The sequence below is a fragment of the Peromyscus maniculatus genome, chromosome 19 (assembly GCF_049852395.1).
Source record: "Peromyscus maniculatus bairdii isolate BWxNUB_F1_BW_parent chromosome 19, HU_Pman_BW_mat_3.1, whole genome shotgun sequence".
Classification (NCBI taxonomy): domain Eukaryota; kingdom Metazoa; phylum Chordata; class Mammalia; order Rodentia; family Cricetidae; genus Peromyscus; species Peromyscus maniculatus.
The window spans coordinates 60,735,145-60,758,375 of NC_134870.1; the positions used below are offsets into that span (position 1 = coordinate 60,735,145).

Here is a 23,231-nt window from a genome sequence, read left to right on the forward strand (position 1 = left end):
ATTAATCTTTTATTTCCTTTGGGTTGAAATAGTAAAAACAATAATTATAAAATTAATGATCGTTATAAAATAATTATAAAAATTATAATTATACGTCTATATATTTTAGTTCCCACTGTGGTCCAGGCTCCATGGTGACGTTTCCCCCAGTTTCCTATAATTTTCACGACAGTCCAGGGAGCAGAAGCAGTCATTCCCATTTTGTTGGATGAGAATCGATACAATAGGAGATATCAAAGATTTCTCCGAACTGTCCACATAGCGAGCAGCTCAGCCCATTCTCGAATGAGTGGTGTTCAGAAAGGTAATGGAGGGAAGATGATCATAAATGCATTCTGTTTATTTTCTTGAGACAGACTGAGCAGCCTGAGAACATTTGGTGCTCAGAGGGAGGAAGCGCTAAGAGGCGAAAACAAGTCGGAAAGGGAAGAAGGGGAGTTCAAAGACCAATTTCCCTTGCTTGGCCGTGCCAGCTCTAACTGCGTATGTTTGCTCTGCTTACATGCTGGAATCATCGAGCCAGAATTCAGGGCAGTCTGTTTGGGGGATGCATTAGTCAGGCTATATGAATGACTGCAGCAGCCACCCCCAGCTTCAGTGCTTAACCCTGCAGAAGACTGTTTCCCTCTCTTGTCGCAGGACAGCAGGAGGCTGCCCTGCTGACTGTAGTCTTGAGGTCTGGATTCATCCCTGCTTTCGCTCTGGGAGTCGGTAGATATTAGTATTAGGCTGATCAAAGAGGGGGAGAGTTCAGAGGAGGTGGCAGGGGAACGCTAGGGGCGATCTAGGAAAAGACAACTCTTACTTATCCTCCTATTCTATTGGCCAAGCCTTAGTCAGATGCTCCGATAGGGAGGATGGGGTTTGTAGCCTTCCTAGTGGTCAAGGGGATGGTAGATTGGTAAACAAAATCTTCGTGTTTACCACCCAGGGATACACTAGAGGCTTGAAAGTTTGGAGACCACTGCTTTTCAGAGGCATTTTAGTTTTGAGGAGATGCTAGCACATGGCATGTGGCTGTATGTTCATGAAGTTGGCAGCCTGGTTGGGAAGGTTATTCCCCCCTTTCTCTGAGGAGGAGACAGTAGGGCACATTGCAACAGAACACCCTGGAAGTGGAATGGACAGTCCAGCAGTAATTGCTGGTTATAGGGTTATATGGAAACCTATGGTATTTCTGAGGAAGAATGGAAAAGGCTAGTGTAAGGGAAATGTGAAGGAATGGGACGGGGGGAGACTGATGACCTCAGCTTCTGCCGTAGAACTTTGCTCCTTTAAAAGATGTATTTCTTATGAATAATACAGAGATTTTTCTGCCTGTGTAACATCGAGTGTTTGCAATTTTCTCTTTAAGTGTCATAACATTTTTCATTTGTGAAACTGATTGTTGAAGTCTACGCTCATGTCACATGCTGTGGGCTTCCTTTTATTTGGGAGTCGTCCTTTGCAGAGGACTGCACCAGTCCCTCGGATTAAACAGGAGTGACCAGCTGGGAGAAGTGAGGCCTTCTAGAAGCAAGCGACAGTGCCTTTGATCCAGTGCAGAGAATCTGTTTTATCTTGTTCTGTGTTGGCTGGGCATTGTTTTGATCCTCTCCCCCCCACCCCCCACCCCGTATTTATGAAGCTCGCGGTGTTTCTCGTCTTCGGTTTTCCTATTTGTAACTGCAGATTTCGCAGTTGCTTTTGTGGGCCACTTGCCTCCCGAAATTTGGCCCGACAGTTTTGAGTAGCTGAGCGATTTATCGGGGACAGATCAGCCGAAATGTGGCTGCTGTACGCTAGTAAAGCAGAAGGAACGACATAAGGTTAGGTGACTGATGTGGGAGTTTCTGAATTTGATTTGGTTTTACATGGAAAGGTTGAAGCAATGATCCATGTATTCTAATAAAAATCATCAGTACAAATCAAATAAAATCTGGCTTAGTGGCTATTTTCCCACTGTATCACTCACAGCTAGCCTGCGCTGCAGAGCGAGTTTGGCAGGCCTGCACGGGTTCGCCCACAGCAGAATCTTCGAGTTGCATTGCAATCTTGGCCGTGTTGGGCAGGCATCTCTTCTAATCAACCTTTCGCTAATCTCATCAGATAAATCATTATTCTCCACTGACAGCCCAGACTTCCCCGGCCACTTCTCTGCTTCATGTTTTCCCTCAAGATGCCTGGTTATTGTCATGCTTTGGGTCGTCCCCCCCCCCCCCCCCCCAAGTCCATCTCCTTTCAAACCAACGACATTTTCACCATTCCTGAGAGGAGTTATGGCCTCTTTACCCTGCTGCAGGCTGGCTTTGTGGCACACAGACGGCGGGGCAGCTAACCTCTTTTTCACCAGTGTGTTGTTGGTGACCAGATGGGCCAAGACAGGAGGCATCTGAGCTGCAGACTTAACGGCATGAGATGTCTATTTCCTGATCCTGTGAGAGTGGTAGGACTGAACCTAAGGGCGCTAGTCAGTGCTTCCGGTGTGTTCTGATTGTAACAGTTAGAACCCCAGAGCTGGAAGAGGGTGAGCATGTGTGTGTGCATGTTTTTAAGGCCCTGAAAATGAAAGTGTAGGAAACAGTATGCATTTGAGGGACAGACACCATGGGTCGTTTCTGTCATCACAGTCCTCCATGGCTCCAAATTGATGCCACCCCCTACCCCCCCCATTCCATGGCTCAGAGCTGACACTATGTGGTACACAGGGCAGAACAGAGGTCACAAGCAGACCTTGCTGACAGGATTTGGGGGCAATTTTAGCAACATGAAAATGATTGTAGTCAGTTCGTATTTAAGTCTGAAGCTCCCCTTGATCCCAATTTCATACTTTAAATGATTCCAGATGCATCGTCTTAATTGAAATGAATATATATATATATATATATATATATATATATATATATATATATATATAAAACCAATGCATAAGGCAAAAGTGTGATTGCATTATTGAGGTACAGTGTGAAATGCCTGCATCAGATTTCTCTGACCAAGTGGATGAAAACAAGAACATGGGCTTTCTCTTAGACATGATCATGAAAATCAAGAAACTATGAGAACATTCAAGTGGGTTGGTCCTGTGTACATACTGACTTTATACATGTGCACACACACAGACACAAACATGGGAGACCTCTGTCTGTGTCTGTCTGCCTGCCATTTGGATGACACGGAATTGTGAGGAACCTGCTCTCAGCCTTGTGTACATCAGGCTGAGATCCACTGGTCCTCCTCAGATTGTGGGATGACAAAGGTGTTATCAAAGGTTATCAGAGGTTATCAAAGGAGCTGTTTCCACTTCGTCTTGGTTATAAGAAGTTCACTTACCCCGTCCCAGCAAGTGATGGCAAAGCTCTACCAAATGGCAAACTTCCTGTCACTTTGTTTCTACAGCCAGAGCTGTGCAGCTCCTCATACTCGGTGGTCTAATTAGGAAAATATTTTTCAGTTTTTAAGTTGAAAAGACTTTTTTTCATAAAATATATTCTAATCAGTTTTCCCTCCCTCACCTTCTCTTAGATCCTCCCCATTTATCTAACTCAAGACCCTTCCCTCTCTCTCTCTCTGGAAGACAAACAGGCAAATAAGAAACCAAACCACAATAAAACAGAACAACAGAGAAAGCGGGAGGAACACATACGTAGACACAAACACACATAGACACAAATACACATAGACACAAACACACATAGACACAAACACACATTGACACACACACATACACACACACAAACACACACACACACACACACACACACACACACACACACACACACACACACACACCTCATCACATACAAAACAAAATTTAGAAACCCTAATATATAAGCAAAAGACCAGTAAGGTTAAAAAAAAAATGTCCAAGTAAAGCATTATGAGACAAGACAAAAAAATTTCTCACATGGACTGTCCTAAAGTGTAGTTTGTATAACTGGTGAGAATCTATGGGATAAAAATTTTCCCTTGTGAGTGGTTATCAATTGGCGATAGCTTCTGAGTTAGATAAAAAATTTTCCCTTGTGAGTGGTTGTCAGTTGGAGATAGCTTCTGAGTTAGGGATGAGGGCCTGTGTCCACTTCCTGTCTCAGCACTGGGACCCCCATCTGGCTTGAACCTCTGTGGTCCCTGTGCATCCTGCCGCAGTCTCTGAGTTCAGGGGCGCGTCAGCCCTGTTGTGTCGGGAAGGCACTGATCCTTTGGTATCTTCCATCCCCATTGACTCTTTTTTTTTTTTTTTTTCACACCTCTTCTTCTGTAGCATTCCCTGAGTTCTGAGGGGGAGGAATTGGATGAAGAAATCTCATTTAGGACTGGATGTTCCAAGGTCCCTCATTCTCTGCATATTGTCCAGTCAGTTTTTGAGTCTCTGCATTAGTTCTCATCAACTACAGGAGGAAGCTTCTCTGATGATAGCTGAGCAAGATGCTGATCCATGGGGGTAGTAGAATGTTGTTAGAAGTCCTTTTATTGCTTCCACAGAATGATAGAATTTGGCTTTCCCCTAGATCCATGGCCTGTCTGGTCTCAGGTTCTGGACCACCCAAGCATTGTCAGGTGTGGGTTCCATCTCATGCACTGAGCCTTAAATGCAATCAGATAATGGTTTGTTGTCCCCATAACTTTTGTGCCACTATTACATTGGAATGTCACGGAGGCAGGTCACTGCTGGAGACCAAAGGGTTTGTTGGCTCAGCCATTGAAGGCTAGGCTCAGAACTAAGAAGATAAGAAAACATGAAGTTCAGATGTCAGTTTATCCATCTAACACTAAAACTTTAGATATTTCTCAGTCTCATTTCTGCCAGCCTATGAGAGCGGTACTGGATTTTTCTCTGCATCATACCTGGTTGTGCTTGTCTATCCTGGGGGATGTGTTACCTGGGTGGCAGATCTTCCAGACTGGTGGGTAGAAGTGGTGAGACTGGGAAGGACCACATATAGGGTGATAGCCTGGCCCCAGAGTGGAGGGTTCAGCATGTCCTCACTGATTGGAGTGGTTCCCAAGCGGTTTGCTCAATCCTGCCTTCATTTTGGCTGAATTCATTCTCAGTTTACAGAACAGATGTTTATCATATTCTTTTCCTTGCTCCTGTCTCCCTGACCTAGGTCACAAGGAGACTGTCACTGACTGGGGTCTGTCACTACCATATAACTAAACAATTGAAGAAATCTTGTAATTAATTCAAACAGAATTGAAAGTTCCTTGAAGTTTCCCATTGACCGACAGACCAGAGGTCCATTAGGATCCATTAGGAAAGTGTTTTAGAAAGAGAATGGTAATGGAGACTCAAGAATATTTTTATTTTTTACTGACTATTTTTTCATGTCTCCAATGAGTATGTAACTGCAAATTAGTTATGATGGTCTTCAAGCATCTCTTCATAGAGTGCCCGTGACTGCAGCATAGGAAAGCTACGTGTGCCATAGCATCCGTACAGTACCTTGGCCAGGTGACAGGCATTAGCGGATCACCTGAAAAGTAGGACACTGTAGTTTCATGGGGCTCTTGATGTGACATCCTTGACAACACACAGGGTAGCATTTCTAGTGCCCTATCCACCCAGGAAGGATATAATCGTTAGGAAGCATCATCTGGAGGTGACTTGTACATATTCTTCTGAAGTCCTATATCACTAAGAGAAGCACCAAGGAGCCATTTCCAATCAAAATAGGTGAAAGAGACATGGTGTTTTAATACAGTGCATGATCTTTTGACATGGTCTTCCCCATAGGGATGAGTGGTACCAATTTTGGAATGTGAATTATGAAGTGGATAAAAGTATCAATATTAAACTTCCTGTTTGTGATAACTGGGCATCTCTGCCCTTAGGATATGCACATAGAAGTATTGAAGAAGTAAATAATATTGATGCTTTCCTGCTTGCAAATATTGACATGCAATATAGTATATAACACAAGCCGCACTGTAGTTAAAACCCTTTAAAATGAGGAATATTAGAGAATATAGGGAGAATTTTAAAAGATTTTTTTCTTTGTGTCAACCTTTGATTTTTTTTTATTGATGATTTCCCAGATGAAGCCAGGGTATCTGTAGTTTTGAATGAGGATCATTAGTGTATTTTGCTGGTCAACCAACAATGTGGGTATGCCCAAATAGTGCTTATATTGTACACGGGTTACCTTCTGGAAGAGTTACTAAAACCATCTTGAGATTGGTTAATGGCTAATAGGATCTTCAAAATCCAAAGAAATGCCTGAAAGTTGTGTAATGGGAAGACTTAAACAAGGTAAGATGATGTTAAACTCTTTCTGGATTTTGGCCTAGTCAGGGCAGTATACGTTTGACCAGGGAAGTGTTCTGATAGCCTGCAGATGTGGCATCTGTTCATCTTCTATGTTTTCATAATTCTGATGAAGAAAGTTCTATACGATTGTATTTGGGCAGCGTGCACCTCTGAGCCCACGGAGTAAAGTGGAGGGAGGCTCCGCTCCTGCCTCAACATCACAGCCTCACAGTAGTGAGTCTTCCAGAATCATTTCTGAGAGACTTCAAATACACATGGAGGTAGGTTTATAAATGTGTAAGAGAGTTTATGCCTTTTTTGCAGCTTTCCAGTGTTTACGTGTTTGATGCCGATTTCCCTCTTTAATTGTAGCAGAGATAAAGAGTTAGTCGTTGAAAACGGTAGGAACTGTGTGTTCTGCCTTGATCACGGGCTTAGATAATCTGGCTTGTTTGCTGATGGGTTCTGCGCCTTGAGACTTTTATAGGGCAGTATTAAAGCTCTGAGCCTTCTTATTTTGCCCGTACCCAGAAGATTGCTTTAATGAGGAGTAAAGGGCCTTTTTCCAATTACAAGGGAATAACTGTATTAAGTTCCTGTGTTATGTCAACCTGCTTTGATTTGATTACTGTGCAAGAAATGGATTTATCTGTCAGTGTTACTTAATTAAGCCTTCTCATTGATGTTTAGCAGAGTAATATAGTGTGGTTTGCACATTTGAGCCTAAATACAGAGAAAATTGCCCTAAAACTGAGACATGACCCCTGAAGAGAACATGCAGATCGATCGGTCTTCTTCGGCAGGTCATAGGCTGTGGTGGAGAACACAGAAGGAAGGCTGGAGACGTGGAAAGGATGACAGGGAAAACTGGGGTTGGGGAAGTTACTTGATGCATAAGTTGACTGACTGTTAGAAAGCTTATTACAAACTTAGGAAAAAGAACATTGTCATTTATTTATTTGCTTTTAGAATAACATTTTTAAACAGTGCTTAAAAGACATACTAACTGGCATTAATAAAGGATAATAGCATTACAGTAATCCACTCCAAACAAGTTATTTTATACTGTGTCCTCACCAGTATCTTCAATTACCTTTCATACTCATGCATGCACACTTCACACACACACACACACACACACACACACACACACACACACACACCTTTTTAGTTTCAGATCTGATATAGAAAGCTCCGTGACAGTCGTGATGGGAACACGGGAAGCCCAGGTCCGCTTTCTGTTTACTGATTATATCTTAGAACCCTGTGGGTGTGGAAAGTGTCGCTCTCTTGTCCTTTGCTCAGTCGGCTCTGGTAAGTGCCGGAGTTACTCCTCAGTGATTGGCCTTGCACAGATGCCTGCATGCTGAAGCATCACATCTTGTTTCTAATAGGAAACAGCAGCAGTCGACATTGTATGGACATGGTCTATCAGTGTCAGGAGCTCCTCAACTCTTCCCATGTCGGCACTAGTCCCCAAATTTGACTTCAAATCACTCCTCTTAGAGCTCTTATTGTGCTGGGTGCTAATGAAAATGTGCACGTCCTTAACACGCTCTTTGCTGATGAAATATTTTGAACTCTAAATTCATCTGGCACTGACGGAGAGCATATGCCATCTCAGTTTGTGTGGAGGGCTCAGCCAAGGGTTCTTCCTGGACTAGGGAATTAGTAGGAGCCACAGATGCACGCATTCTGTGAGTCTCCATCATGGTGTGGAGGATGTTTCACAGTGCCTGTTGTTGCAGAGAGGACTCAAGACAGTGTAGATGCTAACCTGTGGCGGAAGAATTATCTTCTCCGAGGAATTCATCATCCTTAGCCTCTGGATGCTTTGGAATATCTGAGAGTTTTTAGTAGTAAATCAGTGTGTCTCCTCAAGAGCAGGCATTTGAGCGTGGCAAAGTGTTACTTTTTCTGTGATTTTAGGGTGCTCTAGGGTCTTGGTATTTAGTGGGGTCTAGGCTCAATGGAAAGAATCCCCAGCTCTACGTATAACCAAAAGACCCAGTTAGCTCTGAGACTTGTTTATTTCAAATTAGGAACGCACCTACTTAATATGTGGTCTGTTTCTTTATATAGGTCTGCAGGCATCTAGAATAATCTTTGACACCACTTCATTTATATATGACATGCAGAAAGATGCGTTGGCGATAAGGCACGAAAGGAATATTTTAAAGATAACTGGAGCCACTGAGCAAATCTAATGCCGATTGAATTCTCACTTATGATAAATAAGGCTTCAGCACTCCATGGGGAAAGTAGCATTTGTGAATCCTCATTATTTTGTGTTTCTGTACCTTCCAGATGACTGTGCACAAGTCTCTGCTCTGTTAGGTCAAACTAGGTACCATAAAAGTATGAGACTCAGATTTCGTTCAGTCCCAATGTTCAAGTGGTTTGGAGAACTTCAGTTTTGGAGGCCTTGAGCAGATGAGGCACTCTCAGTAGGGATCCCATGCTGGGAATTTCTTCTGGGGGTGGCACTTGTGTTTAACAAGTGTAAATTAGCCATTTACCATAAGGTATCTCCTTAAGCTTGCAAATTCTATTTTCCCTTTATCCCCCCTTGGGTAGGTCTTACTCTTCTCTTCTGATTCCTTTGTTTGAAGAGGCCATTAAACTTTCTAAGTTGGCACATGTCCTCCTGGCAGACATGTCTTCTTGTGCCCTGGGTTCCAGCTTTCGCTTTGATTTTGGCTTTGGCTAGATGGAACTTTCATATCATGTCAGCTCATTAGTATTTTAAAGAAGACGTAAAAGAAAAAAAAAAAAAAACCCTGTTATCCATCATTTTTAGTCTTCTGTGGGAGGGTTATCCAAATATACTAGCCTGCCCTATTTCCAAGAATGGAAATCGAACTCGCTTATTTTATGGTTCACAAAAATAAGTTCAGAGTGGCCAGTGACTTATTTGGACTATGATGATGGGCACAGAAGAGCCCCTGTTCAAATCTAAGTCTGCTCCCCATCTCCCAGCACAGAGTTTCAAGGTTTGCACAGTTTCCTTGATAGTTTGAGCGTCATTGTCCACAAAGTGGGGATCTGAGTGATCCAGTCCTGAAGAGCAGTGAATGGATGGAAAACCAGAGAAAGTTAGAATCCTGTCAGGGGATCCTCCCTCTCAGGGTCAACTTGTGTCCAAGCTCTGCCCAGATAACTTTTCTAATTTGGCGGTGACGGGTCAGACATTTTCGAATGACTTCACAGAACTAACCACGCGCGCGTCGAGAGTTCCTCAATGGCTTGTTGATTTTCAGAGCAACTGCACATCTGTAAAAGTTGCCAAGACTATCACATTTTGGATGATTATCAGAAAAACCTCAGGCAGTTGAGCGCCTTTCAATCTGTAAAAGTGTAATTTCTTTCATCTGCTGGTATTTTTGTATCATTCTGTCGGCCCATAGCATTGTGATCCCTTCCCACGCCCACGGTGAAGAGGTGACTGGTTATTTGTAAACAAAGAGTGGCCTGAGTTGGCTCTTCGGACCTCCTCTGCCAGCATCTTTTTGTTTTTGTTTTGTTACTGTGTTACCTGGATCATCCTCTGTTTGTTGTTTTGTCTCATAATCGAGATGTAAACACCTTTTCCCATACCAAAAATGCCGTTTTCTTTTTCTTCCCTTTCTGCTTGTTGGATTCAGTAAAAAACAAATGAGCCCGTCCTCTGCTGTGTACCATACAAGGTACCGAGAGGGAGCTAAGCATGTTTGCTGTACAGTCTATATTATATATATTCATCAATGCCTGGGGTGGAGTGTGCGTATCTCCTCAGGGTTATTTGTAGAAGAAATGTCTGCTCAATGAACTATGATACTGACCCAACCTCCGCAACTCCACAAGTGTGATTTCTATAGATAAAGTGAATTGTTTATTTCTAGTCTGACTTTTATTGAGAGAACTTGAATTTTCCATGAAATTAAACGCAAGTGTTACTTTTGTTTACCCTGAACAATTTTTATCTTTTAATCTGATAACTGCATTAAATTTTCTTTTCATCTTTGCCAGTATAATAGCTTCTAAGGTTTCCATGTGTCTCCAGTAAATATCTAGCCCATCATAGCATCTATTTTGATAGAATTTTACTATTTGTCTTTTATGCTGTTAACTTGTGATTCATTCAAATGTTTGTTTAATTTACCTACTATTGAATATCTTTAATGTTTTATGAATACAGTAGTGGTTAGAAAATGTGCTTTTTAAAATACATTCGCTCCATCTGGGGGACAAGAAGGAACATTCTAACTGTGTATAGAATTAAGAAATTCATACCACTGAGTGTTTGCTGGGTGTACTCACTGAATCATGATCCCATGTCAGCTGTATATTTGTCCCTCCTTGGCTGTGTACTAACACTTCAGGGACCTTTCTAGCCCCCCCTGAGCTTAACTTTTCTCATATGTAAAGTTGGCATCCTGTTAGGACATATAAGTGTCCGGCACAAGGCTGGTCACACATTCGGGTTCATTTCATCTGAGAGGGAAGGAAAAGTTAGGCATGTCCACCTCGTGGCAGTCAGGTCACATGTGGCCAGAGACAGCTAAAAAGTTTGCATAAAACTCTCAACTTATTTTAAAACATTTAATCCCAGCACTTGAGAGGCAGAAGCAGGAGGGTCTCTGTGAGTTGAGTCCAGCCTGGTCTACTTACTGAGTTTTAGGACAGCCAAGGCTACACATAATGAAACCCTGTTTGGAACAAAACTCAGTATTTTTTTTTTTTCAAGTCAATTCTGTAGGTCTCAAGCACGGGCTTTGTAGACGTCAGTGACTCTGCTGTGTTGCAGTGTCAAAAGTTTGGACACCCCTTCTAGGCACAGGGAGTAATAGGATCAAACCCATGGCTGACATCAAAGACTGTACGGTGTCTGGCATAGAATGAATAGTGGGCAGGCACAGGCCAGGTGCAGGGTACACAAAAAGTAATTCTAGCAAGTACCATTGGGATGCTTTGAGACAGGAGCATGGACTGAATGTGGAGTCAGAACATTTTTTTTTTTTTTACTAAAGGATTTTTTTTTGTGCTTAAAATTGTGTGTGTGTGTGTGTGTGTGTGTGTGTGTGTGTGTGTGTATACGTATGCATGCATTTGTGTGAGGAGGTCAGCAGGATGTCAGATACCCTGGAACTGGAGTTACAGACAGTTGTGAACTTCCAGATATGTGTTCTGGGAGTCCTCTGCCAGAACAGTATGTGCTCTTAAGACTAGCTAACTACCATTATCCAGAGAACTTTTTTAAGGTACTCTGTGAGGTAGGCTGCTGTAGGGGTAATGGGCATCATTTGCCTGGTTTCTGGTAGAATAGTCTCCTGCTTCTCATACTCTGCGATGTGCATGAAAATTACCTGGGGACCTTGCGATAAACACAGTTGCCTCTGCCTCACTGGTGAGGTCCAGACTCTGTGTCTGAGATGCACCCTAAGAGGCTGGCTTTGAAGTGATCATACCAAGCAGTTCAGATGGAGGTGGACTTTGAGATGAGATGCACTGGCCTGGTTATTGAGGAAACACTCAGGTGACTGGCGGGTCTGATGAAGCTTAGGGCAGAGAGGATGCACACAGATGGCTAAAAAGTGACATGTTTACCTGTTTGTGAATTGCCACAACAGACTTCCGTTTTGCGTTACATAAATGCATACCAGTTTATATAGATTTTTTTTTCCAAGCTAAAATATAATTAGAATTCATTGGGTGGTCCTCTTTATTGAGTTTGGTGGACCTGATGATTTGTCCTCATCCTCTGGATCTAGCCAGCTAAGGGAAGGAAGATCTTGTTCAAAAGAGAGCAATAAAAGAGAGGAAACAGAGAGGAAGGCAGAGCAGTGTGAGGTCGGGAAATGAGAAAGATGGAAATGGGAAAGGATGGGAAAAGAGCAGTCAGATCTGATTGGGTAGGAATGTCTTTGTGAAGGAACCCAGCCAGTATTTAACCTGTTTGGAAAAAGCTCGACTTCCAGCATTTTTAATTAGTGGCTTGCTCGCTTTTGAAATTGCCCAGTTGGGAATACTCAAGTTTTGATGTGTTTTATCTGCCTGCTAATTAGCAGGCTGCTGGGTTGACCATTTTTTTCCTTTTATTTGGTGGTCAGAAGATAGGCATAAAGGTCACCTAAAACCATGCAGCTCAAGCTTGGGTTCAAATCCATAGCCACAGTGTATCGGGGGCAAGAGTTCTTAGTAAGTCATATTAAATTGCAGTCCATCTTTTCGCAAACTCCTTTTCTGTTTTCACTGGCCTGGGGTGACTGTGTCTCAGCATGGTCTGTACTTGCGGCAAGAGCATTCTTGATTGAAAGTGCTGTCCTGTGCCTTTGTAGGGTGCTTGGCAGTGCTCCTGACCTCTTTCCTAACCTGTGATAAGGAAAACTGCCTGTGGAACTTGCCAATGCCTTTTGGTGGCAAAATTGCCCCCAATGGAGATTCTCTGGCAGAGTCATATGGTGCATTTTGCCCTCACCTATATTGCATGTTTAAAATCTAACACCCCCCCCCCCCGCCCCCTTTTTGTATTTGAAAGATAGACAAGTCCAGGAACTATGAAGTCTATGACAGACAGAGAAAATCAAATCTAGCCCTTTCTTGCATGTTGGGCAGATTTAAGGGCAGGCTCTCCCATCAATCCAAGTTTTGGCTGGGAAAAGTCAGGTTGTACTAAATGTTTGAAAAACCTGTAAAACCTGCAGTGATTGAGAGCTTTTATTTTTGCACCCCCACTCCCTGAAAATATTTGTGTTTTATTTAAGAATTAAGAGAACCACACAGGATACAAAACTCACTCGTGTGAACATCCCTGAGGGTGGCGAGTGCCTTCTTCGTGTACTCCAGCTCAGTGTGTACAGGGTAGGGCGGCATGCTGGGTCGTTAAACAGCAGGGTGTGGGAAAGTCTTACCTCTTTTCTTCAGACTCCATGTGGTCTCCTGGGCTTGCTTTTCTGGGCCTTAAGCTTGCCGTGCACTGAGTCTAACTTTCCATTGGGGACATCTGCCTGTAGCTCCTTACCTGCTGGGGTACCAACCAAGAGGAACCGAGGAACTAGGGTTAAGGGAGAAAAAGAGGAATGGGGAAGATGGAGGGAGGGAGGGAGGGAGGGAGGGAGGGAGGGAGGGAGGGAGGGGGCATGGGGCCAGGAGACAGAGGGCCACTGAGAGAGAGAGAGAGATGGAAGGGGAAGCTTCAGGTTTATTAGCAGTAAGTTGATTGTTGCTATCCCAACTCTTAAGATATCCTGTAACACCATGTACTCCTCTGTACCCAAAAATAAGCCAATTAATTACACTGTGATTGCTTCTGCCGATAATAAAGCAGCAGTAATGAAAGGAGCGACAGTGGGCCAGTGAGAGAATAAACAGTATCAGGGAGATGTTCGGAGAGTTAGTACCCGGGGTTTCACGGCTCCTGGATCCGAGTTTCGCACCCTCCTCCGATTCTGTCAGGGGATGTTTGTGATGGCCGTCTGTTATCTCCCAGGATCAAAAAATATACACAACAGGGAAACTTTTCATGCTTATAATGGGCCTTTCATCAAAATGTCAAAGCCATCCCCAAATATAGAGTGAGCCTTAGAACTTCATGGCTCTGCTGTCCTCAGGACTGTTGCTCACAACATCCATGAAGGAATGTTCCTTCTCTAGTCAGCATTAGAACGGTGCAGGGAGAGAGAGTTCAGTGGATCCCAGCTTCCTGGTTGCTGACTGGGGTCTCTTCAAGCATGACGTACCGAAATCAACTATTGCCTTATCATCTAATGTCAACTTTAGTTTCTACATATCAAATACCAGGATAATAACGTACTCTGTAGTAGAAAACCACATATCAATGATATTTGGGCAGCAGAAATTAGTCTTGAAAGATTAAAAAGAAAATAGGAAATAAAATTGGGTGGGTAGGGAAAGCGGGGGGGGGGGAATGGATCTAGAAAGAGTTGGGGTAAGGGTGAATATGATCAGATGCATTATATCAAGCTCTCAAAGCAATGATGAAGGTGATAATGGTGATGATGATGATGATGATAGTTTAGGCTATATGGACCATTCTGGTTTTTTTTTTTGTTGTTTGTTTGTTTTGTTAGAAACAGAAGGTGTCTCCACAACCTTTATAAAAGCCCAAATATCTCTTCACTGTGCTAGTGAAAGCAAACCACTGAGTCCTTTCATTTTGTAGTTTTGGTTGCACGTCTGTTGTCTGCTGTAATAAACTTGGCTAGAGAACAAACAGTATCTAGTCATGTTCTGGCAGTGATGTTGAAAGTGTCAGTGTGGGTATTTACTTCAGCTTAACTTTCCCTTTGGATTTAAATTGTGTTCGTGTACTTTTAAGTTTGTTTTGTTCGAAAGGTTTTAATAAAACTTTAAGCGCCATTTCCTCTCTCTCACGACGGAGGCTATCAAATGCTGTGGAGGATAGAGGCAATTTTTATGTGCATACCTCTGGTTCCTGAGGGTCCAGTTCACGTCTGCTGTGAATCTAAATTGGTTAATTTAAGTAGATGGGTCAGAAGCCACTGTCATCATGGTAGCCCTGCGCCTGGTTCTTAATTAAAGGCAACAGGAGATTAATTTGAAACATTAATTTAAAAGTGCATATACAAAACGAAAGAATTATTGCAAGAAAGCCTAAAGAACTTCTCTCTTGTCCCTAGATGTAGAAGACAGAAGTAGCTCAGGGTCCTGGGGGAATGGAGGCCATCCAAGCCCATCCAGGGTAAGTATATATCATCTTCTTGTCCCTGCAGGCAGACATGGCATATATGTAAATTGACTAAGCTTCTCACATGCATCAGGCATGCATCCTCAAGAGTGCATACTTATGTGCCTACATGCACACGCATACACATGCACACGCACCTGCACAGATCTACATGTATCATCAGTTTATTGAGGGCAGCTTTCTGGGCTTCTTTGATTTTTGTTTGGTTACCACACCTGGGTTTATACCTGTTGAATTGGTGGTGCTAACCTGAAGAGAAATCTTTTAGCAACCCCACGGCCAAACCTTTGCCAGCCAGCCAGTGATCAAGTGTGATAGGAAGTCATTTGTTGCGTTCAGACCAAGCTTAAATAAATTCGAATTTATCAGTCATATATTGGTGTGACTAGACTCCTGAATAACACTCCGTGGAGTTATAGCCTATTAGTATGATAGCAGGTCCACATTAGTTTTACTTTGTGACCATGCTACTGTTCCACCAGGAAGGCCGCTGCATACGGTATCTTTACTGTATTATTATTATTTTTTTAGGTGCCCTAAGACCATAGCAGGTTTCATAATACACATACATTGTCTCCAGTTAGAAGTAGACTTCATGCAGTAAAATGAACATCCCTCCTTCCTGCATCTCTAGCTGCTGCATTCTTCTGGGAGGGGGACATCTTCCTGTAACTGTTCCCATCCTTTTGCATTGGGGGAGGGCTCTGCTCTGTCCCTGGAGGCAGAGGTGGTCCATCAAGCTGCCAAAAAGGCTATTTTAGCCAGTCATACTTAACACTTTGCACCTGTCCTTGGCACTGTGCGCCTCAAGCTGGTCTTCAGGGTGTAGCAGGATCTCTAAGCCTATGAGGAACTCTGTTGAGCCTTGGAGCAGCTGCCGAGCTTGACATTCTAATGCATTATATGGATGGGTTGAGGAAATCTTTCCTCCTCCTCATGTTACAGTCCGCACTTGCACAAATAAATCCAATCCCTTGACAGCAAGTGGGCCTGACAGAATGCCCCTCTATTGTTCTGGTCATTTAGACTTCCTCAGTTTCTTCTTATGTGATTCAGTACAACCCTACAAATATTGAGCTAAATTCTCATAGTAAAAATACATTATTAACTTTATAGTAACTTCTTACTATTCGTTTCCTACCAGTAGCTTGCTTTTAAAACTTAAAATGTCTTACAGTGTGTATGTAGTCGAATATACAATGTCCTTTTCAACTGCATTTTGGCAAGCAAAGCCCATTTAGAATCTTCCTGGTTTACTTTTAAACTTGGTTTCCAGAAACTGCAGTTTTTATTGACTTAAAGAAGCCCATGAGGTGGCGCAGTGGGTCAAGGCCCTTACTGCTAAGCCTAGACAGCTCCATCCCTGAGACCCACGTGGTAGAGAAAAAACTGACTCCAAGTTGTCCTTTGACTTGCATGTGCTGTGGCACACGTGTGTGACACTCCCACCCATGACACACGTACAAAGCAAGTAAATAAGTATAATTAAAAAAGAAAAAAAAAAGAAATGCATTGGTAGTTCTTGGTACATAGGTCAGTCAGCAAAGGGCTTATATATAATCATAAAGCCTAGGGTTGGATCCCTATAATGCATTGTTAAGAAAAAAAAATTCAGGGATAGTACTGTGCCACTTCAAATCCCCGCTCCTGGGGCTCACTGACAAGTTAGCCTCCCTAATCTGTGCCTTTTATGACTGAATTTGGGTTCTGGCATCCACACTCATGTACCACACACACAAGTGAGTACACATGAACACATACACACACGTGAATAAATAAATATACACAAGACACATATTGGTGAATGATTTGAATCACTGTATTATCACTTATATTTTCTCAAATCCAGGGGTTTTCCCAAGACAGATGTTTGTAGACTCATATTAGGTGACCTAACTGTGTCCCTTTTCCTCCCATCACCAAGTTCTGGAACTGTCTTCCACACAAAGTGCTGTGCTGATAATTGAGTTCCATAATGTATTTGAAGTTGGTAGTGCACTAGCTAGGATGAGGAAATTTCATAAATAATAATCAGCGTTATACAATGCCTGGATGGGTCCTTAGTGTATGACCTCTAGTTACAAATGAACATTCCAGCAGGATTAGATTCTAGCGTCATCCTGGTTAATTTTTTTGTAAAGGAAGAAAGGTGAGAGAGAGAGCAGAGTTGCCTATCCCGAGGGTCTCAGTCCTTTACACTGAAGTGATGTGGCTTTCTCTGTTCTCACAGCATCCATCTTTCATGTGTGGGCAGATTCTGCCCTTTGGCTAACATACCAAACTGATACCTCTGAGTAAATTTGACTTAGACTTTATGGACAGTTCACCCAGCTGAGCAGATGCTTCCCCCGCCCCGCCCCCTAGTCACATCATGCTCTTTAATAGACCGAGATTTGAATCAAATAACACAGTTGGTTTTAACTCTTTCTTAGATGTTATTGAAATTCTCCATGGAATTGAAGTGACTGGAAAGCTTACAAACAATGTATTATTTTTTAAATTCCCAAGATGAGGAGATCATTATTCTTGTGAAACATTTTTTTTTTTCAGAAATTATTCCCCTTAAAATTGCTTTTGTGTGGCATATTTTGTTTACCTGCATACTGATTTGTGTTGAAGCTTTAACCTTTATGTATTACTGGGTATGAGTGTGTGCATATGAAGGTGGGGAAGGGCATATACATGTCACTGCCCAGATCTAGAGGTCAGAGGACAGCATTGTAGGGTTATTTTTTGTCCCACTTTTACATGGTTGAACTCAGGTCTTCAGGCGGATACACCGAGCACTCCTCTTCTCTCTGAACCATCTCACAGGCCTGGTCCTGAAGCTTTGATGTTCATTCATAGTTCAAATGTGTTATTCTTCCCATTCTTATGTGTTAATTACTAATATAATGAACCATCCATTTTGCAGCTGCAAGAGTAGCTAAAATAAACATTGAAGCTTTAGTATTGCAAGCTAAATGTTGCTTGAACAGCTCTACCTTGCTTTCACAAGAGGCAGATCATTGCAGATGATGAATCGTTTCTCCTTACTTTAACATAGGTTTTGAGAAAGAATAACTCTTGGTATATGCAGTTTACTTCATAGGTGTTGGCTGTTTACATATTTATTTCATTTAATCATGTCAACAATTCTATGAAGCTGGTAACATTATTGTTATATCAAGATTTCACAGCGATTACTGTGGGAAACATTTGAATTCTGTAGATTCAGGAGTTCCCTGAGTCTTCTAGTCACCCGAAGGTACAAGTTCTTACAGTGAGATTTCATGGGCCAGATAATAACTGACTCCAGTTTCTCTGGTAGGAAGGGGTTCAGTATTGAGGTGTGTTTATAAATGTAAAATGAAGAGACTTACTCTGTGATTTTATTTACAGAACTATGGAGATGGGACTCCCTATGACCACATGACCAGCAGGGATCTTGGGTCACATGACAATCTCTCTCCACCTTTTGTCAATTCCAGAATACAAAGTAAGAAAAGTTTTATATTAACATGTGTTTATGGAAAGCCTGTGTTTTGCCGTGGAAGGGGAAATATGTGCCTCAGACAGACGTTCAGTTTTTAGGAGTAGGGCTAGTCAGTCAGTTTACTATAGTGCTCTTAAATGATAGAAATGCCATTCATAAATAAAGGAATAAAAGTGCTGTGAATGTTGGCGAACAGAACAGCAAGCACTAAGTCTTACCAACATGGAATTAAAGATTTTCAGTCATTCAGGATTTATGTAGACTTTTGTCTTCCTTAGACATAAAGTGTCGTTAAACAATAGTTTTCTCAGTACACACTGAAGAAGTCGAAGTGGCAAATATTTGTAATAAAGTATTTGGCTTCATGATTGACAAAGATGTGTAGTCAGAGAGTAACTCCCTCAAGCTGAACTGGATTGTCTGATTGTATTTTTGTCAGGGTGTAGACTCTATGTTGACTGTCTAGGTCAGTGTTTCTCAACCTATGGGTTGTGACCCCTTTGGTATCGCACATCAGATATCCTGCATATCAGATACTTATATCATGCTTCATAACAGTGTCAAAATTACAGTTATGAAGTAGCAGTGAAAATAATTTTATGGATGGGGGTCACCACAGCACGAGGAACCGTATTTAAAGGGTCACAGCATTAGGAAGGTTGAGAAGCGCGACTCTGGACAGCCCTCATCCTATATGCCTTTACAGAAGCTGTGTGGCTGCTTGTGGTTTGTGTCTGTCTGCAGATTTCTGTCATGCCCTACATTCTGGCTTTGTTAGTATATTTCTCTGCTTTTGACTACTCAGTCGGGATGTTAACAGCAGTAAACCTGAGCAATGAAAGGATAATTCATAATGGCTTAAAAGGTCCCAGTAGCTGGCTACTTCAGTTTTGATTGAAGACAATGATCTTTGTTCTAGTATATGTGAGTTCTTCACACTATCAGGAGGTCTTTCAGGTTGGCCAAGTTCTATGGCAGATCTGTCGATAAATGAAGTTCAATTTCATGACACAAGCTGTTGGACCATTCTCCAAGGAAAATACTGAGCAATAATTATATTGTACTGAAACTGGAATTTCGAATGCTTTTCAAGAGTGTCCTGATTTTAAACCTCGGAAGCTTTGCCAGTTACTTAAGATGTTGATGGTCCTTTAATCTCAGTCTTTTTTTTTTAATTGCCATCAAATCAGGTATTTAACACAGTTGTTTTTAATGGATAACATCATGTTTAGCTTTTGAGTGTCTTCTCTGAGTACCACAAGACACTATTTGATCTAGGTTCTTGTTTTTGCTAGGGTTTTTTTTTTTAACCCTTCACAATGATAAATTTCATATTGAAGTTTTAATTTTTAACTTAAGCTGGAGTAGGTCTTCTCAGTTATTGGTGAAAAATACATCAGGCCTTAGCTAACTCAAGATATATGGAAACAGGTGACAAGGTATTTGTCAACTTAGATTTTACTGGACAAGTTTAGACTCTTTGGTGTCTGTAGCCATGATTTTAATACTTGGCTCTTCGCGTCTCTGTTCATTTTTTACCTAACTGTGTCAGATAAAGTCAAAGATAAAGGGAAGGAAAGTGATCTGAGAAGCAATGTGGAAAGACTCTCCAGACTTCATTTAGAAAAGCCTAAAGTGGTTCTCTGATGAGCTAAAATGTTACCTAAACTATGTGAAGCACCCCTGTTGAGAAGTTTGGTATGTATGCGAACAAGTTGAAGAGCAGGCTGCTGGGTTAATGTGTCAGAACATAGCAAGGCATACAGCCGCGTCACATGACTGCCCTGCTCCGTGTTTCTTCCTGGACAGCGATTTCACAGACTAGTTTTTTACCCAAACTAGTTAAGTGTATGTAAGTGGGCTGACACTCTGGACGTGGTTCTTTCTGCGTGGTTGTTGTTGAAAAGCTGAAAGCCCATGTCAGCTTCTCCCTTTCGCCCGTCTGCCTTCCTTCCATTACTCTCTGAGTCATGAAGGCCAAGACAGAGTCCCCCATTGTGATGAGAAATGCTGCAGTGTGGGCGAGCTCCTGCCCACTATTCAGTGCAAAGGCTTCTCTGTTAGATAAGCTGTCTGGTCTGGAACATGGCTCGGTATTGTTTACCAACCGCGGCATTCACCACCTCAAGCAGATCTTTGCACAGAAAAGGATTGTGCTTGGGCTAAATGGTTTATCTGACATTAACGGGGCAGTGTCAGACTCGGGTCAAGGAAGTCACCCTCCGAGCGAGAGGTCACTGTGCAGCATGCAAAGAGACACAAAGAGAGAAAAAGACATTGAAACAAGTATGGCATGCCTCACATTTTTAGTTTAGAGAAGAATTAGGAGATATTTTTAAGGAACTGAGGGTGCTGGGGCCTTGAACAACTTTTCACACCCCTCTCATTTCTCCCATCTTGACTGGCTCATATATCCCATGGCCTGACTCTGGGAGCGAAGATCTTTGTGTTTGCCCGGGTCTGCTGAAATTATCTTTTAAGATGAGCCCATTTGGGTGTTATGCTTTTTTATTTTTATTATTTTAAATTAAAACAGGACATGATTTTCAAAGATTAACGACTAGCAATTTGCAAACAGAGATGAAGTAAGGACCCCTTGCTATCCAGCAGTTTAACTCTTAGGATACAATCATGTTGACTCCTGAATGTTCATTGTGTTTAGCCTATATTCTAATGCCATCACCCTTGTGGATACCAAAAGAAGCTCTCAGAATCTCCTGAAAGCTTTGGGCAAGAGTCCCCTCTAGAATCTTTAACTGGTTTTCATTAAAAGTACAAAAGATTTCTGTATATTTCAAAGACTTCATTTGGCCATGTCACATTAGGGTAAAAGCTATATCATTGGAAATAAATCAGCCACTTTATTGGGGCAGATTCTCTATTGTCAAATCAATCAAGTCTGTGACTGAATTAGGCGTCTGCTACAGAAATAAGTGACACTAATTTTATGAGAAAGAGTTATTAACTGCAGATGACCTGATTTTTTTTTCTTTTTGTAAACTGTTTTCTTATGAAGTTTTATTTTATTTCAAAGAAAGGAAAGATTACTGCATCCCCTTTCCTTTCCTGAGTACATTATTATGCTCTATTTTTTTTTCTTATGGCAATATGCCATTTTAATGACATGATAAAGAATTTGACATGTCTGCTCATAAACTTCTTTATAACAAAGTCTTTTTTTGATAAGCCTCAACTTTTAGAATTCATATGAATGGTCTTCTATAAATTATAATTTTCATAAAATAAAATTTCTGTGTGATACCAAAATGACACAGTATCAGTCTATTTTGTGTCCTTATCTTAAAATTGTGGCCAAATGGGATATAACTGATAAGAATAATAAAAGTGACCGTATTATTTTTCTTTTAGAAATGCATTCATTAATCTGAAAGTGATGCCCTGTCTCATGATTGTGAAATTCCTCCTGTAGATACAGATGAGCGCGTGTTCGTGTATACATGAGTACACACATGCACTCACATGTGTCTGTTCTGTCATGAGGACTAATGGCCCTCCTTGGCTACAGGTTATCTTTAGGAGAGACCTTGTTTAGCTATGGTTGTCATACATACAGTTTCATTGGATGTTACTATGCAAACCTGGCAAAGGACATAGAACCAGCCAAAAAGCAAACTTCTGCTAAAAAATGACCATGAATGACTTTGTTTTTGTTTGGCTGTGGGACAGGATTGATAGACTATAGTACACAGGCCAATTAATAACCTTCTCTCACACTTGACGTTTGCTGTGGACTAACTTACTGTCTTCCTTGGGGACATAACAGCCAACTTGCCTTAGATACGATCCAATGCCCTGATTTGTGTATAGAAGAGACAAACCATGCCTGGTTACTGTGATTTATTAATGATATTAATGTACTCTTTATCTGCTGGAAACTTGTTCACTGTATTTCTGAACCTGCTAAATTAAACCTTCACAGGCCTTCAGTTGGGTAGCTTTTAGAACATGCTAACAGGACCGAGGGGCATAAGTTTGAGACCTGTGTCTTTTAAAATATTATCTGTATGGTCTAGAATTGTTTGAAAGTCCTGGCATGTAGTGTACAAAAAGAATGTAGATTTTTCAGAAGCAGTCTGTCTTTAAAAATTTATTTCTGTCTAGATTAACATAATAAATTTGGTTTTGCCAAGCATCGACTTCTTGCAAGTATTGGCTAAGTATTTTGTAATGGTGGATGGTGTATTTTGCAACCGCACGTCTTTGCTCGACGGACGGAGGGCAGCATCCATTTTCCTTCCATTGTTCCCGGAGTCTCAGTAGAAAACCACAGTGCGGGGGGGGGGGGGGGGGGGAGGGGGGGGAGATCAGGGAGCCTGTTGCCCAGTGAGGGTATGCTCACGAACTGGGGAGGGGAGGCCGTGAAAAGTGAGCCTGCCTAACAGCTGCCTGCAGCGTCCCGTCAGCTGCTGCGGCTTGCACATGTCCCAGCGTGAGCGCCTCCCTCTCCTAGCTGTGGTATTTGTGTCTAGTCCTTAGTCATCCTATACCAGGCTGGTGAATAACTCACCAGCAGAGTCACTGGGTTTAAACCAGCTCAGCCGAACATTTTACTGTGGGATTAGTTGGAGGATTCGGGAAGGACCGAAGGAGGCTGCTGGCTTATAGGGTGACCTTTGAGTCTCATCTGGGTTAGCCGTTGGTATTTTGATTTGGTTACTGTGGTCATATTGTGACAGCTGCTGGCTCATTAGAATTCAGTTCCACTCTTCTGTTTGCCTAGCAGGAATATTTAGGTTTCTCTTACTTCAGAGTGTTCCTGGCTACCGCGAGTTTACCCCAGCAGAAAGGTGGAGCGCCGAGTT

General features: G+C 42.1%; 1 protein-coding gene across 19 annotated transcripts in view; it reads left to right on the plus strand.

Annotated features, from left to right (window-relative positions):
• Positions 1–23,231, plus strand: part of Tcf4 (transcription factor 4) — a 346,965-nt gene that overhangs the window by 104,259 nt on the left and 219,475 nt on the right. For all 19 annotated transcript variants that reach the window (XM_042263873.2, XM_042263871.2, XM_076555435.1 and 16 more), the window contains 2 exons: positions 14,866–14,927; positions 18,315–18,411. In XM_042263873.2, the coding sequence (XP_042119807.1) occupies positions 14,866–14,927; positions 18,315–18,411 (159 nt within the window). The remainder of the gene's footprint in view (positions 1–14,865; positions 14,928–18,314; positions 18,412–23,231) is intronic.